Genomic DNA, 19,365 nt, shown 5'->3' on the forward strand with positions numbered 1-19,365 from the left:
AGTCTCCAGCACAAAAACGGATGATAATTTATGAAGGTTTCCAGCCACACACAGTTTTTGGCTGAAATCACCGCTACAAGCCAAAAAACAATCAGAGGCTTTTAAAATCCAGACGGGAGTTGTTTAGCAATATTCCTTTGTTAAGCCAGAACCCTAGCACTGCCCTTATAAACCAAATCAGCATTAAAAAAAGACAAAAATAAGCTCAATGCTTCTGACATCTTTGATTATAGCAGAATAGTCTAAGTAAGAAGCAATAAATATAATGCCAACAGTCTCCGAGGTAACCAGCGAAGCGGTAGCGGCAAGTGGCATCAGGAATGAAAATTAACGCTCTCATAAATTTCTCCCAAAGTGCCCAGGAAATCAGAACTCCATACGACTAAAGATTGACAGCTCCCTCCCCACTCCTTGCAGTAACACACACATATTTGTAACACAATACAACACTAGAATCCCAGTCACAAAATGCCACAGTGATAACTCAAGTTCTACAAGCAGTATTTTTTTTATACCATGAAATATCTTGTTTTCCTGTCTCCATACCCCATAAATACTTTTTGTACTTGAAAATACAGACAAAACTCACCAAAGACTTCCCCATGGCACTAGATGCATGAGAAACTATGCAACAACTTTTGGGGTTGGGAAGCCAGCTCAGATGCTAATTTTTCAAGTCGGGAACACAAAGAAAGAGAACACTTGTACCGGCTTCAACATCTCTCTTCTTCATATCTTGAGGTCTCTGCTAACAGATTCTAACAATCAGGACACACGAATTCATACTGCAGCATCTTCAGCTTCCTTCCTGAAGGACTCCAGCTATTGATTCCTGATAAGCTGCCAATCTGGTCCCTGAAACAAGCCAGAGAGTGTTCAGGAAACATTCAGGAAAAAAGCTGGGAAATAAGAGGCGGTTGCAAGCAGATCCCAGCACGCAAGAGGTCAGGCCAAATTCACAAAACTTTCTATATCCCACCATATCTCAGAGAGATTGCAAGAACTTCCCAACTTCCAAATAATGAACCAACAAGGACCTTAATTGCAAAAAGGTGTCAAAGCCTGTATATCTGAACTGAACTATTTCAAGCTCTCTACTGACTGGGGAATATACAATCCAATGAGTTGAACTAGGGGGACTGACTTTGTAGTCGTAAGTACTAGATTTTGCTCTAAACTGAAGTCCGCGCTTCTTAGCCACAAACCTGAAACCAGAGGCAAGATTTAGAAGTGAAGCCTTAAATAAAGATTGGGACATGAATACTGGAAGAAAAAAAAAAAAAAAAAACAACCACCCACAACTAACCAAAAACATGCTACAGAAGAGCTGCTGCCTGGAAGAGTTTTAAAAGAAGTACTTTGTCCAGAAGTGTTTCTGTTACCATCTGAAATGTTCTCCCTGCATTTGCGATATCAAAATCTCACTCTTTTCTCTTCAAAGCCTATCTCTTCCCACACTTACGGTAAAGACCCCTGCAATTTAAAAGACACAGAAAAGCACACCAAAAAAACCCAGACTCAACTAATGCCTACATTTCTCCACTCAGCAGGGTCACCTTTCTGCATTACATCATATGTAGCAGATCACACAGTCCTCAGAGAAAATGCTACTTTTACTGCTTCTGAAGCACCACATACACTGACAACCATATGCAGATATTAAAGGTAGTCAAACAGGCATTTTTCCTACAGAAAAACTGCTTCTAGGCTTTATTTTCCACATGAATTCATAACTCTCTGAATAGCAAACACTCTGGCTATAGTTAAAGCAACTAACTGTAAATCTTGATGAAAGTCATTAGGAATATAAAATATCCATTACCCCTTTGGACTAGATTTGAACTGATGACCTAATGATGTGACACCTGATAGTTCTTTAACAAGCCTTTGATCAGAGAATTGCATTAGCAAATACTTAAATCCCAGGAGATGATACTTCCTGGGGAGAAAATATTAGACAAATGAAGTCTTCAGAAATAAAAGATTCTAGATTTGTGCAATTCTAACGAGCAGCAAAATATAAAGAATGGTCGCCAGATGTTTCCGATGAGTTTTTGGAAGATCCTTATGTTACAAGCACACAGTTTTGTACCAGAAGTCACAGCTCACAAAGTTCAGCCTTTGCTACTTAATCTCAGGTAAATACAGCAAATTCAAAAAAGCGTCTCTCAAACCTTTAGAAATCAGCACACTTCTTGAATACAAATACACACATTACTCCATCTTGAGTCAATGCACTAAAAACTAATATTTTCACAATCTATGTATCAACTGCATCATACCAAATATGCTGATCCTGGCATCTAACATCTCCCCTACCAGAATTATTGAGACTTTGTAATCCACGGACCTTGCACTGATATCCTGTGGAGGTAGGATATCCTATGCCAGTGGAGGTAGGTGTAAGTCCTGATGAGGCAAGCACAAGTTCTCACCTGGTTTCAAAGAGGCATCAGCTGAAAGCAGCAATGACATTTCCTCTTGAAGTGAAGCATCCTGTAATATTTTATTAGGTTGTAAAAATTTCACAATGGTACATCTGCCAGAGAGGCAGGCAGAGCCAAAAGCACAATTAACAATTTCCAACAGAGGGTTGAGGCTGTTTAACATTTTAAAAGAAGCACGGCATATGCGCAGGTGCTCCGTTTCATCTGAGAGTCTCCACACAAAGAAGTTTCCTGACCAGCAGCAATGCCTTTAATCTCCCTGGTGAAAAATATTTCTGCCTTGAATAGCCATCAGTCCCTTTCACTGCACGTGTAAGTAAACTTAACCGCAACTGTGACCACTGCTACAAAAAGGCTCTCCAGAAAAAGCATCTGTATGAACACCTATATGACTGCCTGGGGGCGTTAGTCTTTTGTTAGGTTTGCTTTGAAGCTACAAGTGTACTTCAGATGCCCTGCGCTCGTTCCGCAAACATACCAACCAAAAGTCTTAAGTCATCCACCTGAAGACAGTCACATTCTCCAGTTTGTATCCAAGAAACACACAATATGCAACTCACTGAAAAGAGTTATCTATCAAAGTTCATATTAAAGCAGTTTCAAGAAAAGAAAGAAAAATGCAACGTAAGTTACAAAAACAGGTTACAAGTCTTCCAAAAGCATCACAGATCACAGTAAAAGCTTTCAGGGTCTCCGAAGCGACCTGGTTTCATAAACACCCTTCTGATTAACCCTTTTGCAGCTTTCGAGAAAGATATGATCTCTGTTGTTGCTAAGCGCATCTGCCAGAGCTTGCCAAGGAAAGCATGAGCAAGCAGCTTCAAAGGCAGAATGACGAACCTATAGCAGTAAACCCTAATCCACGCAACTGAACTTAGTCATAGAAGATGGAATTATAAATTCTGAAACAAAACATGGATCTGAAGGAATTAGCAGTCATCCCAAGATCACGTTGCAAATCTTGAGCAACATTTAAATAACAACTGTTGTCAGGGATGATAAACAGGAGAGTAACATCAACATCTCTCACAGGAAACCTTTGGCAGATGGGGATAGGGAACTCAGCATCCAGGTCAGTCTAAAACCTGACCCACTGGCTCTGGATGGTCGCTTGGCAAGGATGAGAGGTGCCAGAGAGCACCCCAACTGGAGCCCCCCGAAATTCAAGTACATGAACCACTAGAAAAAGGTTTAGGTGACTTGACCATATGAAACACGACAGGGAGCAAAGCAAATAGCGCTCTGTAGATCAGAGCGGCACCACGCATACCATGTGCGGGGGCAGCGGATGAGTCTCTAGGCAGTCTTCTGGGAAGCACGGCATTACTTTTTCTGCAGGTCATAGTGCTGTGCTAATATATGTAACCTAGAGAATCTGGCAACTGCCCAAGTGACCTGCTTTGCTAGCCTCGTATAAAGCACATGGCAGTAATGCAGAGGTCAGGCTTTCTGAGGCAATTCTCCAAGGGGACACAGTTAATGTGACTTTCAGAAGTTCCCCACGTTTCTTGCACTGTAACTTCCTGGACAACAGTGCCACATATTTTCCAAAGACCAGACCTAACACAAACTACAAGTTTACACAGCCCATGCGAAAATGTATGTTTTCATTTTAGGACAGATTTTAGGACAGATTTTCAAGACATCCTTTTAAAAATAAACCATGTCTACACATAGGGTCAGGATGCCTAGAGACATCCTAAAACAACACTTTGTTTAAAGGAGCTTCCCTGGTGCTCTCACTGCCAAAGCAGCTTCACTAGCAAGTACCAAGCATGCAATTCCTGATCATTGCAATAGATAAAATAAAGCAAAGACAAAGACCTGCAGCAGGAAAAGGAACATAGCGGGAAGAACAAAGACGACCAGCAAGGAGAGGAAAGAACACTGAGAAAGAAAGGCAGATGGTCATCATCTAAGTGCTGATGAAATCTGCTCCTGATCAATATGGAATGCGACCATAAGGTACTAACTGATAGTCTGATGACAAGGAGCATATTTTCCCTTTGATCATTCTCCAATGTCAGTGGAAATCCACAGTGGCTTGAAGAGATACCAAGTGTTTGAGATGAATATCCAGCTTAGCACACAGACCATGAATGGAAGTAGAAATGAGTTTCTGCCTCTCCTCCCCAGGACTATCACTTCCATTTAATGAAGTCCGAGTGGTCAGATTTCACTGAGCTCCCTCCACTTTCTCTCTGCCAGAAACCAAGCTCTTCTTTCCTGTAGAAAGGCCTCTGCCCCCCTCCCTCACCAAAAAGAAAAGGAAGAAAGGAAACAAGACAAGATGCTAGGTGCCGCAGCTTACATGCGGTTCATCATGCCAAGCAGAACAGCGCAGGGCTGTCCAAATTCATCAAAGGACTAGAATGGCTGCATTATCTTTCATTTACCATTGACGTTGCTGTACAAGTCTTTCCTCCCTTGTAGCCTCACAGCTTCCGCAGCAGAGCCCTGCAAAACAACGACCTTGCAGCAATGAGCAGCTGTACAATAATACCAGGAGGTTCCCAAACCCAAGGTCGTGGCACTTTCAAGCCGGGCCTATGACTGGAGAAGATGGGAACTGCTTATCTAGTTAGTATCTCTGCAGACTCAGCAGCAGGACCATGACCAGCTAGTACAGTCCCTTTGCTATACTTGGTCAAAAAAGAAAAAGAATCAGGGAAGTCAGAGCATTTCACACTCTGCTCAGTCTTTTGAGAGATGAAAGCAAAGAGGGGATTTTCTGCTTAAGTACTTGCTTAGAAGGAGAAAAAAAAAAAAAAAAATCTTGTAAGCTGTTCTTCTTTGTTTAGGCAGAGACTTTTTTTCTGTATTTCCAGTGTTGCAAAACACAGAGACAAACACATCTACTTTGCCTACACAGCAGTGCCAACCATAAAAGCCACAAAAGCTTGCATAAATATATGCCCGTCCCTAAAAACAGATGCACCTATCAAAGCATTGTTTAAAGTTCAGTCAAGCTGAGGGCCTAACTGAACTCTTTGTACTTGCTGTTAAGAACAATTTTACTCAAAGTAGTAACCAGGATTCAAACCAAGTAAGAAATAATGAACTTGGCTTTAAAGGGTTTGTGAGAAACCCAATTTGCAAATGCTAGCTGTAGCCAGCTATTGAACATACAAGCTTGACAGAGCCCAGAAGGCACTGTGATGAGTGACTTAAGTGGAGGCACCCTACACCCACTAACATTCCTGCTGAATGAATGTGAAATCAGCAAGAATTGCTTTTATTTATCTTACTAGAAGCATTGCTTGGAAAGGCTGGAAACATTTATTTCAGATGAATTTTTTAGCTGAGAACAAAGCTGTATTTATTATAATTATGCACTCTGCAGTGTGGCCTGCCTCACTGGGAAAGAACATTAAATTCAGCTGCTCACAAACTTACAGAAGTGACCTTTTGAATGAAAATGCTGCAGCAAGAGACTTGTGGTGCATTCTCACTAAATAATAGCCTACTGTTTGTGACTTGCAGATTAGTGCTCAGACCACTTCATTTCATCTGCTACTTACATGGGCACAAGTCCACACAGGGTCAATCAGCTGAGAGTAAATCAAGTTTGCAGACTACAACATGGAGAACCGTGCTTGGGAAACTATTCAGTTAACAGTCTAAAGTTTAGTTTTATAAACTTGTATTAAGCATCACGTGGCAGCATAACTTTGCAAGGCACTTCACACCTATCACAGAGATCATTTCTGCAGGACACCCACTATCTAATTTAAATAAGTGGATCAAAGGTGTTATTGACATAAACAGCACAAGCTCTCATATTAATGAGCGTGATGAATGCAAATATGAATGCCCACCACCCAGGCAGAAGTGCTCTGTTCAGTCTCTTTTCTGAAGGACAGCAGGGTTACCTGAAAGGCTTCTGCTTGTACAGAAAGCCCAAGCACCCAGGACTGAGACCAGTTAGCACTAAAGACCTAGGAAGTCAAACTGGCTGGTTCATTCCATCACCTGAAAGGTACAATGTGAAATAGCAAGAGATGCAAGACACATGCTTGCTTGGAAATGGAGGATGTCTTTTCAGCATGTACACATAAAACAACCTTCTTCAACATATCAGAGCTTCTCACCCTTTGCAGAAGGTTGGGCATTACAAAAAGTATCCCATCCTCTAAAGAACTGAAATAAATCAGACATCTGAGCCTTCCCAGCAGCTGGGCTGCTGGGTAGTCCAGTTCCCCGCTGCCAAAGAAAGCAAGCAACCTTGGGTGCTGACGTCTGCATCTCGGGGGCACTTGGGAGGGTGCTGTGCTGGGCAGGCACAGCGGTTTCCACAGTGGGTAGACCTTCTGGCAAGCTGCTGTAGGCTCCTGCTCCCCTTCATTCTCCATTATATACATATATACACCCATACATACATACATATATATATATATGTGAGTGTGTGTGTGTGTGTATATATATATACACACACACATATATACACAAACACACACGGTAGGTTTTTGTAGCTCCCAGCCATCAGAAGATTTTGGTATGTCGCATGAAGGTCTAAAAAAACAGACTACCCTGTTCTAAGCATTTGAGGCTTTCTCAAGCTAAAATGCAGCTAACAAAACAGTTTGCACTGCCAGTTTGAGTTCTGTACTCCCTTTTCAGATATTGTGTTTGGATTTTGGCAAGGTTGCTCTCGCTTCGCAGCTCTGCTCACTCAACTTGCTGGTTTAGTCCCAAGCCTGCATCTCTGCGTTCTGTTGCCTTCAAGGGGGAATATGATTCAAGAAATTCAACTTTCTGACTTCACTACAGAACCAGTTACCCAAGAGCTGAGAAGGAGGAAAAGCTTTCACTTGGAATGAATATTCCAATGAATGAATATTCATTTTCTGTGCAGTAAACAGCACATGCAAATTGTGAGGTGCCCAAAAGCTTGATCCTCATGTGTCTTCACATGTTGGTAACTGACAGTAATGCTTTCCAGGCCAACAGAAGAATAGTCCCTACTCAAGCACAGCAGGAGCCAAGAAAAATAAAACTATCTCAATAATTAGATACAGTTTGACCATAGTACTCCTGGCCATTGAAAACCTTTGGACCGAAACCTTACAGAAGAAAAACACAAGTTTCTCAGTTAACAATTAATAATTCAGACCTGAACACTCTTGTCCAGGCCTCCAACTAAGGAGAGAAATTACATAACACTTATAGACAACTACCAGTATCTTGATACAAAGAAAACAGCTCATAGCAAGCTCACCATTTAAGATAATAACATTAAGATGAGAAATCTGAAATTACTTGTTCAATGACGTGTGGTATAAGCTAGGATCAGAACTGAACAGTTCTTGCAAAAAGCACCAGCATGACGAACGAAGGACTCGAGAGTGTACTGCAGCTTTTAAAAAAAAAAAAAAAAAAATCACTCTTTATTTCTGATAATATTTTTGAGTTCACCCTCAAAAAACCCCACCAACAACTAAAACCAAAGAACCTCCTTTAAGGTCTGGCTTTTCCATCTTCCACCTTCCCACTAATCTTTAGGGCTAGCTATACTATCAGGACACTTCACTCTCAAGAGCTCTCAACAGTCTAGAACACGAAAGATACCTGCTGTCAAGGCGGGGAAAAAGCTGACAAACACAGAAGCAGCTTGAGAGCTGTAAAGGAACAAGTTAGTGGATTGAACATCCAAGAGCAGTATTTTTAAAGCCAATTTATTTAATTAAAGACATTAGTTTAAAAACATAAACAAGTTTTACCTTGCACCTGTCCTGAAGGAAAGTGCCTGCAGAAGAACTGTTGGCAGGCAGGGCCTGTGCAAGAGAAGAGTTAGCTATAAAAAAAGCTCTTGTAGCAAGGATGCAGATAAATTAAATTAAGAGTCTATCCCAACTTGTAAAATGCCACTAAAACTTAGTTTCAGGATTCGTAAAATTAACTTTCTCCAGACTAACTGCATAGTAATGGCTGCATCAGCACCAACAGCTCACCCAGCCTTCAGATCACCCTAATGCAGGAATTTCAGATGCATTTTGAACATCTTGTCTAGTGCTCTTTTCCTTCCCCTGCAGATCATTACGTTCTCAAGCCAAGGCCAAAATATTCATTGCTTACATAAACAAATATAGTCCTGTTTTATCAGGACATGTTTGAAGATATTTAATCCCTTGGGTTCTACCTCTAAAATCTTTGAGAGCAAGATCAGAGCAAGAAGAGTTTTGCTTATATGCTACTATATAATATGACACATACAAGAAGTCATCAGTGCCACTCTCTCTGTCCTCAGAAGTTTTTCTGCTCTGCAATAGGTTGTGAATACAGGAGTTTTATCTGGGCTTTCTCCACACAGGGAATTCAACAAGCCTTTACACTGCATATCAGCCTGGAGTTATGTGCCAGCAAAGGTGAAACAAGGCAACAACAGATTTGTCTGGTCTCATAATCCAAAGTTTTCCTGGCACAGTATTCTGAATAAATATGCAGCATGCTGAAAATAAAGAAGGACCTCTTATCAGTTAATCCATCCAGAGAAAGTAGTCTACAGTTTTCAGAAGGGAAAACAATCATATGAAGAGCAAAATCATTCCAGACTTTTTTGGTTATTTGAGTTCATCCTTTTAAGGCAAGGATGATCCTTGGACTTTGCAGTCAAGGGACAGGCCTAGGGGCACTGGGTGGGTCAAAAGAGAATAAAACTCCCGACCCTTGCTTCCACAGTCTAACCACTCTCTGGTGATTTAGCGTGATCACATACTCTGGCAAGACCTAGGAAGGACACAGATACAAGAACAGAGCAGAAAAGCAAGAAACTCTGTAAAATAACGAGCTCACAAACACAAGGGTGATACTTAATTATTAAGTACACGAGATGCAAAAAACTCCTAATGAGACGGGTTTGAGAAAGAAGCAGAACAATCAGACAAAGAAAAAAACAATATAGTTTAAAAGAGGAGAGAGAGAAATTAAGAGCTACCTTATTTTTGATGCTGCAATTTAAGATGGGCTTTGTCTGAGTCAAAGTGCTAAGTGTTGGTAAATGGAGACAATCAGCAATGACAGATGTCTGCAAGCCTGTTTTATCTAAACTTCAGATCACAGGAGACTGAAGAGTCAATGAAAGCTGTTTGTGAAGTCTGCTTCTTTTTAAAAGACAGAAGTCAAAATGACAAGGTAATTTGAAGAAAACAATACACACTCAACCCTCCTCCTCCTCTTCAGCATTCACTGTTTGAAAAGAGGTCTGCAAACTAACAGATGAGACAACCAGTAACAAAAGGAGGAATTCATCACACAAGAGACCCAGACATGAGTCATGACCTTCACTCACATTCAGGTAGCCGTATTAAATGCTTTCCAAGCACACAGTAAAGGTCTTTCAGACTGTATCTGAAGCAAAAGATTTTCCTCTTCCCAAGAAGTGGAGGAAGGAACATTTTTAGTAATTTTGGTGATATGATTACAAAAATTGATACTTAGGATGAGATCAGTTCAGCCAGACTGTACCCTGGCCTTGAAGATATGCTGTGTTCTTCCAAGCTGCTGCCCCACTTTTACTACCATTGCCCGTAGGAAACCCACCACGACTTCCAGTCCTTCCCTTAGGTCCTGGCTGAGACTGACCCCAGCTAGTATTTAACCCTTTCATTCTATATTAGTCAGTCCCAATTCCTGTTTAGTTCAGCCAGACAGCTTAAAAGGTGCTTTCTCAGCATGCTGCCAGATCTAAGGGCTGTTTTTTTTGCCCACGACCAATACAGTTACTGTCACAGGGAGCACTTGATGCAATGGAACGGCCTGAGCTCCTGCTGGAAGCAGGAGACATGCAGTTCCTGTGGCTTCTTGTTGGCCATCATCCACCACTTGGGATTTAAAGAGGATCCCACGTGGGGAAAAAATTTTGAACGTGCAACTACTGACGCAGTATTAACAAATACAAACTTATCACAAACAATCAGGAATACAAAGCTTGGCAAGGATGAGTATTTCTGCGTATTTTGCGTTCTTTCAATGTCAGGCTTCTGGTGTGGCTGTCACAATTACACCGTTGTTTGAACGACAGCATTATCCTACACTGTCTTGATTATAAGCTCCAGTTCCATATTAGGCTTAAAAAAAAAAAAAAAAAGTCTCTTATGGACAACAGTACTTGACCTTCTGATCATATCTGTCTGCAACACACTGTCTGTGCTAGAACATGAGAGAAAAGTGTGAATTAGTTCTGCTCATTAAAAAGCCTCTGGAACTGCTGGCATGCCATTAACGTTCGAGTTTCCTCCCAGCTTCCAACAGGCAATGCTCAACACCTTTTATACAAGGAAAGCTCAAGATGGCTGGTGAGATTCCTGGCAAAACACACTCTTCATAGCTGTCTCTACAGCTTATCAGCCTTTTCCCCTTCAATTTGCTGCTCAGCCAGCAGGACACAAAAAAAGAAAAATAAAAGTTGTTCTGTAACCACTGGAGCTCCATAAAGCTGATCTCCTATCAATTTGTTCCACAAAGCTGACTGACTTTGCAGGCTAGGAAACTGTGAGCTCCAGCTGAAGCTTTTACAGAAGCTAGGGCATATATCAAGCCAGTCAATCACTATCTCACAAATTTCCCAGTGCTTAATAAGCTCCCCATTGTAGCTTCTTAGTCAGTGATGTTTTTTCTGTTTTTTAGGATCTCTCTGTTTACCTGCTTTCAGGAACTGTTGAAATCTTATACATCTTTGAGGCCTCTCGGTCAAATTTGATTCAAAATGGCCAGTAGGTTCAAAAATTATTAATGGGGACACACACACTGATAACTGCATAGAGCTCACCTCCTTCTGCAAACTGTCTTCTTTGCATGAACAGAATCTACTGTTTTCCTGCATAAAGTCACTCTCTGTCCCACTCCAGGGCTTTTGGCAAATCACTATGTTGGCAGGCTCCCTTAGCCTGCAATAGATCCAAGATACAGTTAGTTTCTGCTTTGATCATGATACCTCGCAGATCCCCCTCCACTCCAAAAAAGAGATCTCTGCTCGAGTTGCCTCATTGCTTCACAGATTTCTATCACTGTCTTGAACAGACCAGAACTCGAGATAAAACAAAGATGTATCACTGCTAGAAGCAGCAAACTTTTGCCTCCTAGTAACGCAGAAGATTAAAGAAGAAGAGGATTTTTTTTTTTTATTGCTAGTAGATCTTTCATTTCTTCATGCAAATGCTTTCCTCTGCTGGCCCTAAGGATTCCACTTAGGATCCTTTATGCCTTGAATCCCCATGAGAAGAGGAAAGATCTCAGATGAACTGCTGCAGGACATCAGGTGCCAACCAAAACCCATGAGACCCATGAGCAAGATGGAGGAAAGGACTTGGAACAGGACAAAGGCAAGTCTGAGAAACCGGTCGTGCTGTTCACTGAGCACAACCGAAGGGAAAGGGAGCAGAACCAAGACCTGGAGGAAGACATGTCTTCTTATTGCTTCTTATTTTAGCCCCCAACTTATAGCCTCCCCCTTAGGTAATAACGCCTGTGAACTCTCCTCTGCACCAAAACAGCCCAAAGCCAACAACACACTGCAATTCAGGAGGCATGACCACTTTATGAACTTAGGTGGACTGATGTTCCTATTCTCCCATATCCTTATACCCAAGACCATGTAGCTTGTAAAAACAGGTAGCTGCTCACCATACCCATGCACACCTCTGCAACCCATTATCAGCAAGAAGGCAGCAGTATTTTAAATGGCAAAGAGCTTTGTCCCCCAACACACTGGTGATTTCATGCATGTGTAAGTTGTCACTTGCTAGCAAGTCACCAGTGTGCTGTCAATAATTGGGTTTGCTGTACAATGCACTGGTGTAAAAGTGCTTGTGAAGAAGGATGAGTCAGGAAACTGTATTTAAATCTTCTGCAGAAGATTTCTCTTACAAACCCAGGACACAAGGAGGAAATTAAGTGACAGGAAACAGCAGTGCCTATTTGCGCACATCACAGTCATTGAAACGATATGGGCACATAAGGCATCCTTTTTTCTCTTGCTGGTTTGGTCTCAGCTCAGGTGATGACAGATGAAGTTACTGGCTCTGTGGAGGAGGCCTGCAAACTAGCAACAACACAAGCTGTCTCCACACAAAATAAAGTCTCTCCCCTCTCTTTGCAGGTGTTGTTCAGGACACAGCGTGCCAGGTGGCACTGGCCACACTGGCATCCAATGGTTTGGTCAGGTGCACGTGTTACCTCACTTTGCACCTGGCAAGCCCTCTCCTGCCAAGTGCTCCATGACAGTTTCTGAAGCCACTGCAGAGAATACGGGGGTCATCTAAAAATAATAGTAGGGGCAGTGATCCCACCAATAATCACGTCACTGGAGAAAAATCCAGTTCCTCCTTGTGCAACCAGATAAATGGCAGGTCTCTACAGCACCTTGTGACTTCCTTTACAGTCAAATAGTATCTGTAAAATCATGAAAAGAGACACGAAAGATGCCACCCTACCAACATGCTCCTTGTCAAGGTATAAGCATGCAATTGCTGCTTTGCAAGCCTGGTCTCTCCACGCCAGCTGTTATTTCAGGCGTGCTGGTTATATACACTGCTCACTGCGCTAGGTTTTGGCTCTCAGAGCTCCATTGCCACGGCATCAGCTGTTGGCATCTCAAAAACAAGCTTGTTAGCTTTGGGTTTTATAATCACATAGGAGAGCAGGAGGGACCCGTACCCCATGAGCATCTCTCCATGAAGCCATACTGGGGTACTCTCCCACACTGCATGCTCACTTTCTTCTGACTCAGAAGCCCAGATCAAAACCTGGTAATCGGGTTGTCCTGCAGCATGCAATAAGCATCTCTGACAATCTCAGAAGGGCCATTAGTCACGGCAGGGCACCTTCCCTGACTCAAAGACTGCTTTTGAGATGTCTCTGACATGCTGCATACTTTCTCCATGCTGCAAAGACCGCGGTGCAGCTCTGGCAGGAGCAGTTCGCTTATTTGGCTTGGATTCATGGCCAGGAACCCGTGCAAACATATGCAATTTGGGAGCATGTACAGCCATAAAGTCACCAGTTAAATGCATTACTAAGCAGAGGAGATTCCTATGTAACTGACCAGAAAGGGCAAATCCTTACTTTGTACCCTTTAAAACACTTATCAGATCCGTTCAGATTAGAGGTATATCCCAAACTGCAACATGAAACATGCATATTGGCATGAGATAGAACAAAAGGCCACATGCAGCTCTGCGTTACTAAACTTCCAGTACTTGCTTGACAAGGACAGATTCGTGCAGGCATGGCCACGACCAAAGGGCACAGCACAGACAACACTGGATGGAGAGCTAGGCCAGAAGATCAGCCCATTACTAGCTTTTTGCCATGGGCTAATGACTATTCAATCTCCCAGCCTTCCCAAAATGACTTAAGAGAAACAAAATAAAAAGTGAAATGAGTGGGTGCTTTGCATTTACTAAATATACTGCTGGTTACCACAGAGGATGTCTGTGTATTTTCAGAATACAAAGAAAGACAACATATTACTTAGGTTAATGCCTTTCAAATACCACAGAGATAGACAAGGGTCAACCTCAACAAAACATCGGTTTAGTACAGGCCAACAGAGCTATCTAAAAGAGCACAGTTCCCACCTTTACGGCAGAACAAAAGCGATTACCTGAAGATGCTCAGGTAACGACATCAGCATTGTGATGACAGCAGCACTCCTAAAAAAATCAAAGCTAAGGATCAACGGGCGTTTTAGCCAGGGCCAAATAGCTGTCTGTTGTTGAAAAGTGGCCAGACATTGACCACATCCATCCCTCTGTCTCACTAAGAGGGCCAGTGGGGATATCACTGCCTTGGGCAGGATCTCTGCTACCCAGTAGCAGCATCCAGTGGAACTGTGGCTTTGGGACAGCTTGGGGGGAATGCCACCTACTGGATGCTGCCGCTAACCAGAGAAGGCTGACCTGGACTGACCGGGCATGAGGTCAGGAGGATGGAAAAAATACCCAACCATATCTAAATTACGCTGGCAGACGAAGCTTTGCAAGTTCCCCCCTCCACCGGGCTACAAACCTACAAAAGCTGACCAAGTTTATTCTTAAGGTAAAGTTAGGCTTTTGGTCAATTAATATTTGGAGGGTGAGGAGAAATTCTCAGAAGGGCTTTTTTGGGTCCTAGTGGCACAGTTGCTTCTACTACCCTGAAGAGAATTGCCATGCTTCTACCTAGGATGCATTTGACACTATCAGACCAGGCTTTCCATCTGCTGCACAGCTGCAGTGATGCAAGCAGAAATCCTTACAGCACTGTGTGCAATTGTGAGGGCAAGTCACAAACGCAAGAATTTTAATCAGTGGGAAAGCGTGCTACACAGATGAGACACAGAGGACTTCACGGTGGTATAATCGTCACAGTACGAGGAGTCCTTAATCCAATCTGCAGAGTTATTTAGAGGTTCCTGTTCTGAGCAAGTACAGGACGTACTTTGATCTCTGCTGCCTCCTGCCAAAACTGTAGAAATCAGCAAGCCAAAAATCAAGAGTCACAGACAAAGATATCATGGCAGACAAAACACATCTTACAGTTATATAAGTAGCTCTCCTCTTGAAGGACCCAGGAGACATGGGAGTGTTAGTTGGTTGCAACTGCTAAAGCTTAATCAACAAACATAGTCTTAAATTTACAAATGAGGAGATAACCCTCTCTCACACATGGGTAGTTAAGGCCTCGCTGCTCACAAACAGACCACTACCTAAAGTAATGCTCTCAAAAGGCCCGGATGCAGCCAAACTCTTGGTTGAATCGTGGCAACTCCGTATTGTGCAACTGGAGCTGTGGTCAGAGCTAGACTGCAGCCTTGACCAGAAACACTGTCTTACGGGGGTGTTAGCCGCAGTGACGGTCACGCTGAGCTCTTCCTTAAAGCAAGGATCTGTCCTCTTTGTCAAATACAATGAATCATCCCTCCAGTCCCAGTACTTCAAGCAAACTCTTTAATTTGGGATGAAATGGGTTTTTAAGAAGAGCATGCTTCTGTCATATTTTGGCTCAAAACCACCTTTTAGAGAAGTATGGATACCTCAAACTTGTTGCATTGTTAACATGCACTTAAATCTCTTGTTTTTAAAGAAAACAACCGTTGAGAAAATTATGTGATAATTAAGCTGCATGCCATGGGAAGCAGACAGACAGTTAACATAGTCAAATAACCTTTACTCTGCCCTGTAGAGACATACTATAGTAGAATTATGATTTATGTACAAAACTTATAGTTACAAATGTGATCAAACTCATTTTTAAAGATATTTATTTCTTATTTCCCCAGTTCCCCTGCCCTCAAACCAACAGAAGAAAGCACAGCTAAGGTACACAGTTAAGGTCATATGAATACAGTCATAACTGAACACAGCTAGATTTCTTTTTCCTGTGGTGTTTACCCTGATTTTAATTTTATTACATAATTGCAACATCTCTGCCCTTAAATTCATCTCCTGTTAAACAGAGCTTTGTGCTCTGATTACAAGTGAAATTGCAGAGAACAGTCAGGGAGACAGTTAAACAACATGGACTCTGGATGGTGCTGAGCTAATTATCTTCCTTCTCCTCTACCCGCCACCCTAAAAAAAAAAAAAGAAAAAGAAAAAGAAAAAGAAAAAAAGCTTAATTAAAAGAAAGGTCTTTTAAGATCCTAGGCAGCCTGGACTTATTTTAACCTGAAAAATCAGACCCTCCTGCACAGTACAGCATGTTCTCGGGAATGTTTGTTCAGTGCGGCTAGGCAGTACAGCTCCACCTCCTGAATTATTTAGAGGACACATTTCCTGCAGCACCTCCCAACCTTAGACCACCTGGTCTATGGGCCAATTTTGAGAGGTGAGGCATGGACCCTGAACTATAGGCTCTTCCTGACAGCTGGAGCGAGCAGGGCAGAGCAAATGTCTGAAACATGGATGGAAGTAGGCAGCAGTCATGAGAGGCAGTGAGGGCAGCAAGGATCTAGAGAGGACAAGAGCCAAACCCTGTCAGGGGTTCAGCTCGAAACGTAGGAACCACTGCTGTAGAGATCTTCCAAGTCCAGCACTGCCCCATTGCAGCTCTTCCCTTTGAGCCCGTCCGATCTGACGGAATCAACACAAAAGCAAAGTTTTGCTACATGCTCATTTTCAAGATCCTACATTACCACTATCATTTTTGAGTGGGTAGCCGTCAATCTGTGGTACGCAGCGAGATAATACCAGCCTTTTGACAGACAGAGTCTACATTAAAAGCTAAAATAAGCAGCGTGAGCTTTATATAGATAAACTACGAAAAGAAAACGAGTAGAAGATGCAACCACATCTAGGTGATCTAAAGAAAACATATGCCACCAAAGCTCCTCTTCCCCACCCTCATATATTGTACCACTCAAAACTTATTTTTTAGGATTATTTCTGGTCCACTGACTGAAGAAGATATCCACAAGTCACATATACAACTATCCCACAGCAATCTAGTTCTATTATTGCTTGCATGTCCTCCTTCCTTTTCCTTTCCTCTTTTTCCACTTCCTATTCCTTTCCTCTACCTACTCCATGCATTAGGTGCAAGCTGTATGGGACAGGGAAGATCTTCCACAGTCTTCAAAGCAGGTATGGTATTTTTATTAGCATGTATATGGTTGAAGACTTTCATGGCTTTTGTACAGATTATCCTACCACCTGACCACTGCTCGCAGCTGGAGTATCACAACAATCAGAGAGCGGCACGGACCTGAGACATTCTTGTATATGCTTAGTTTATGTACCTCAGCTCCCAGATGAAATGGAGCAAACATTCATACTTCCATCCAAAGCCCGTTGAGACAACATGGAAAACATACAGTTTGACACTATTCTGCACCTGGCTCCCTGGAGCAGCAATGACAAACACCTAACCTCTGTGCAACTGAAGGAGATTCAGGGTGATACTAGTTACAGACACATCCAGACTCCCCACCTCTTCACGCTCCAGAAGCATTGGGAGGTATTTCAAGAGACCTCTTCCAGAAGAGACGCTCCAAACACGCATCCCTGTGACAGTAAGCACTACGGAGCCCATAGCACCTACAGCTATAGTCACAGATCCGCACCTCAATGGCTTAGACCTTCAACACATGCAAAATAGGATTTCTACTAGCCACATCTAATCAGAAGTCATTGTATTTGGTTTATGCTCTACATAAGGTGAAAAAAGATATCATGACACCATGAACAATAACTTCCAGTTCGTGTCTAGGTTACTTGGCCTAGTACAGTCCTCTCTAGGCAATACTGAACGCAGAGAGAAAGGTTTACAGGCTTCTACATACAGGGCACCTAAGAACAATGCTGGCAATCTGAACAGTGCGTACGGCGGCATAGCCATGAAATGCAGTAAAGCAATGAAGGAGAGAGAAGTAACCTTGATAAAACCCTTTCCAGACATGAAGAAAGCAGTAAAGGGGTGGTCAGAGTCTACAAAGACAGTCCTAGCTCTCCCCCTCCCAAGAGAAACAAGCTCCCACTTCCTTCCCCCCACCCAGAGGCCTGCAATGGACCTCCCTGCCATAGTTCATGCCACAAAAAGGCCAGCCTACTTTCTTTCTGGCCTATGTACCTCAAGTGTCCACCAAGGGCATGATCAGCTGCCCCCAACACCTGGCAAGTCCCATTTCCCTACCAGCTCAAGTCCCTTGGCCAGCTGCCCCATGACCACTCTTCAACCCACCCCAAACCTCCCCCAGCCCCAGCCCCTCACAGGCCACCTTCTTCCCTATTGCCATCCCTGAAGGACACGCGCACCTCCGCCCACAGGTACCTGCATACCTGCCAACTCTCTCAAGTCTTGTGCCCTTTCTGTAGCCATCTTTCCACTACCTCTAGTCTCCCTGCATGAAACACCCCTCTTCCATGGCCTGCAACCACCCTGCAATGGCCACCTTCACCCTTAGCTCAAAGCACCCCCAAAGACACACAAGCACCCACGCCAGCTCTCTGCCCCCCATCCAGCTTCATTAAAACCCTGGGTAAAACCCCAAAAGCCTCTTCCCCCAAGAGTCACAGGCACTCCATTCTCAGCTCCTCACGTGCTCCAACCCCTGCCATGCCCTTGCATGACCCCCTCCCAAAAACTACACTCCTACACCAGGAGGCACAAGCACCCCATGCCCAGCCCCGCGCCCCACAAACACCACCCCAGAGGCCACAGGCACCCCATGCCCAGCTCTCTGCCCCCAATACCTCTCCAGAGAGCAGAGACACCCCACACCCAGCCCCACAGGCACCCCCCCCAGAGAGCACAGGCATCCCATAGTCAGCCCCCAGCCCCACAAACAGCCCCCTAGAAGGGCAGACACCCCACGACCAGCTCCCCAGCAGCTTCTAGAGGCACAAGCACCCCCCTAGCAGCCCCCAGAGGCACAGGCACCCTATGACCAGCCCCACAAACACCCCCCCAAGAGGGCGCGGGCACCCCACGCCCAGCCCCCAGGCCTGTGCGCCCGCCAGAGGCCGCCTCCCCACCGCAGGGGCACCAGCCCCCCAGCCCGGCGCCCCCCAACCGGCTCCCCCGGGGCAGCCCCTACCTGGGCGGGCTCCACGCTGGCGGGCAGCCCCTCGGGCAGCGCCTGGAAGAGCAGCAGGGCCATGGCGGCGCGGAGCCTCCTCGCCATCCCCCCCACCCCCCGCTCCCCGCCTCCCCAGCCCGACTGCGGCCCGGGACGGGAGCCGAGGGGGCACCCCGCGCCCCGCCCCGCCCCCGCCGCCCGCCCATTGGGCGGACGGTGAACTTCTCGGTCGGCTATTGGCTTGTCTCTCTATCGCTCAGGGCAGCACCGGGAGGGGTGGGGGCTGCGCGCTCCGATCTGCCATGTTGAGTGTGGAGCGCCGGTAGAGGGAGGCGAGAAGGGAAGCCCTGCCATCTTGTGTGTGGCGGAAGTGGCTGGGAAGGGGGTGTTGGAGGAGGCAGGGTGCTGGGGTCCCCCTTGCTC

General features: G+C 44.3%; 1 protein-coding gene across 10 annotated transcripts in view; it reads right to left on the reverse strand.

Moving 5' to 3' along the window:
* WBP1L (WW domain binding protein 1 like) overlaps positions 1-19,129 on the reverse strand; it is a 61,380-nt gene extending 42,251 nt beyond the window's left edge. The window contains exons 1-3 of one of the 10 annotated variants that reach the window (XM_068949778.1): positions 18,961-19,087; positions 8,168-8,221; positions 7,707-7,803 (exon numbers count right to left, since the gene is read on the reverse strand). Coding sequence is in view for 7 of the 10 variants with exons in the window: in XM_068949769.1 (XP_068805870.1) it covers positions 8,168-8,221; positions 18,961-19,047 (141 nt within the window). In the remaining 3 variants the exon portion in view is untranslated. Of the gene's footprint in view, positions 1-589; positions 856-4,843; positions 4,905-7,706; positions 7,804-8,167; positions 8,222-18,960 lie in introns of all 10 variants that reach the window. The other 9 variants (XM_068949777.1, XM_068949773.1, XM_068949772.1 and 6 more) reach the window with 9 other exon arrangements.
* Positions 19,130-19,365: the final 236 nt, after the last annotated feature.

This window comes from Struthio camelus, chromosome 7, assembly GCF_040807025.1.
Source record: "Struthio camelus isolate bStrCam1 chromosome 7, bStrCam1.hap1, whole genome shotgun sequence".
NCBI classification, from domain to species: Eukaryota; Metazoa; Chordata; class Aves; order Struthioniformes; family Struthionidae; genus Struthio; species Struthio camelus.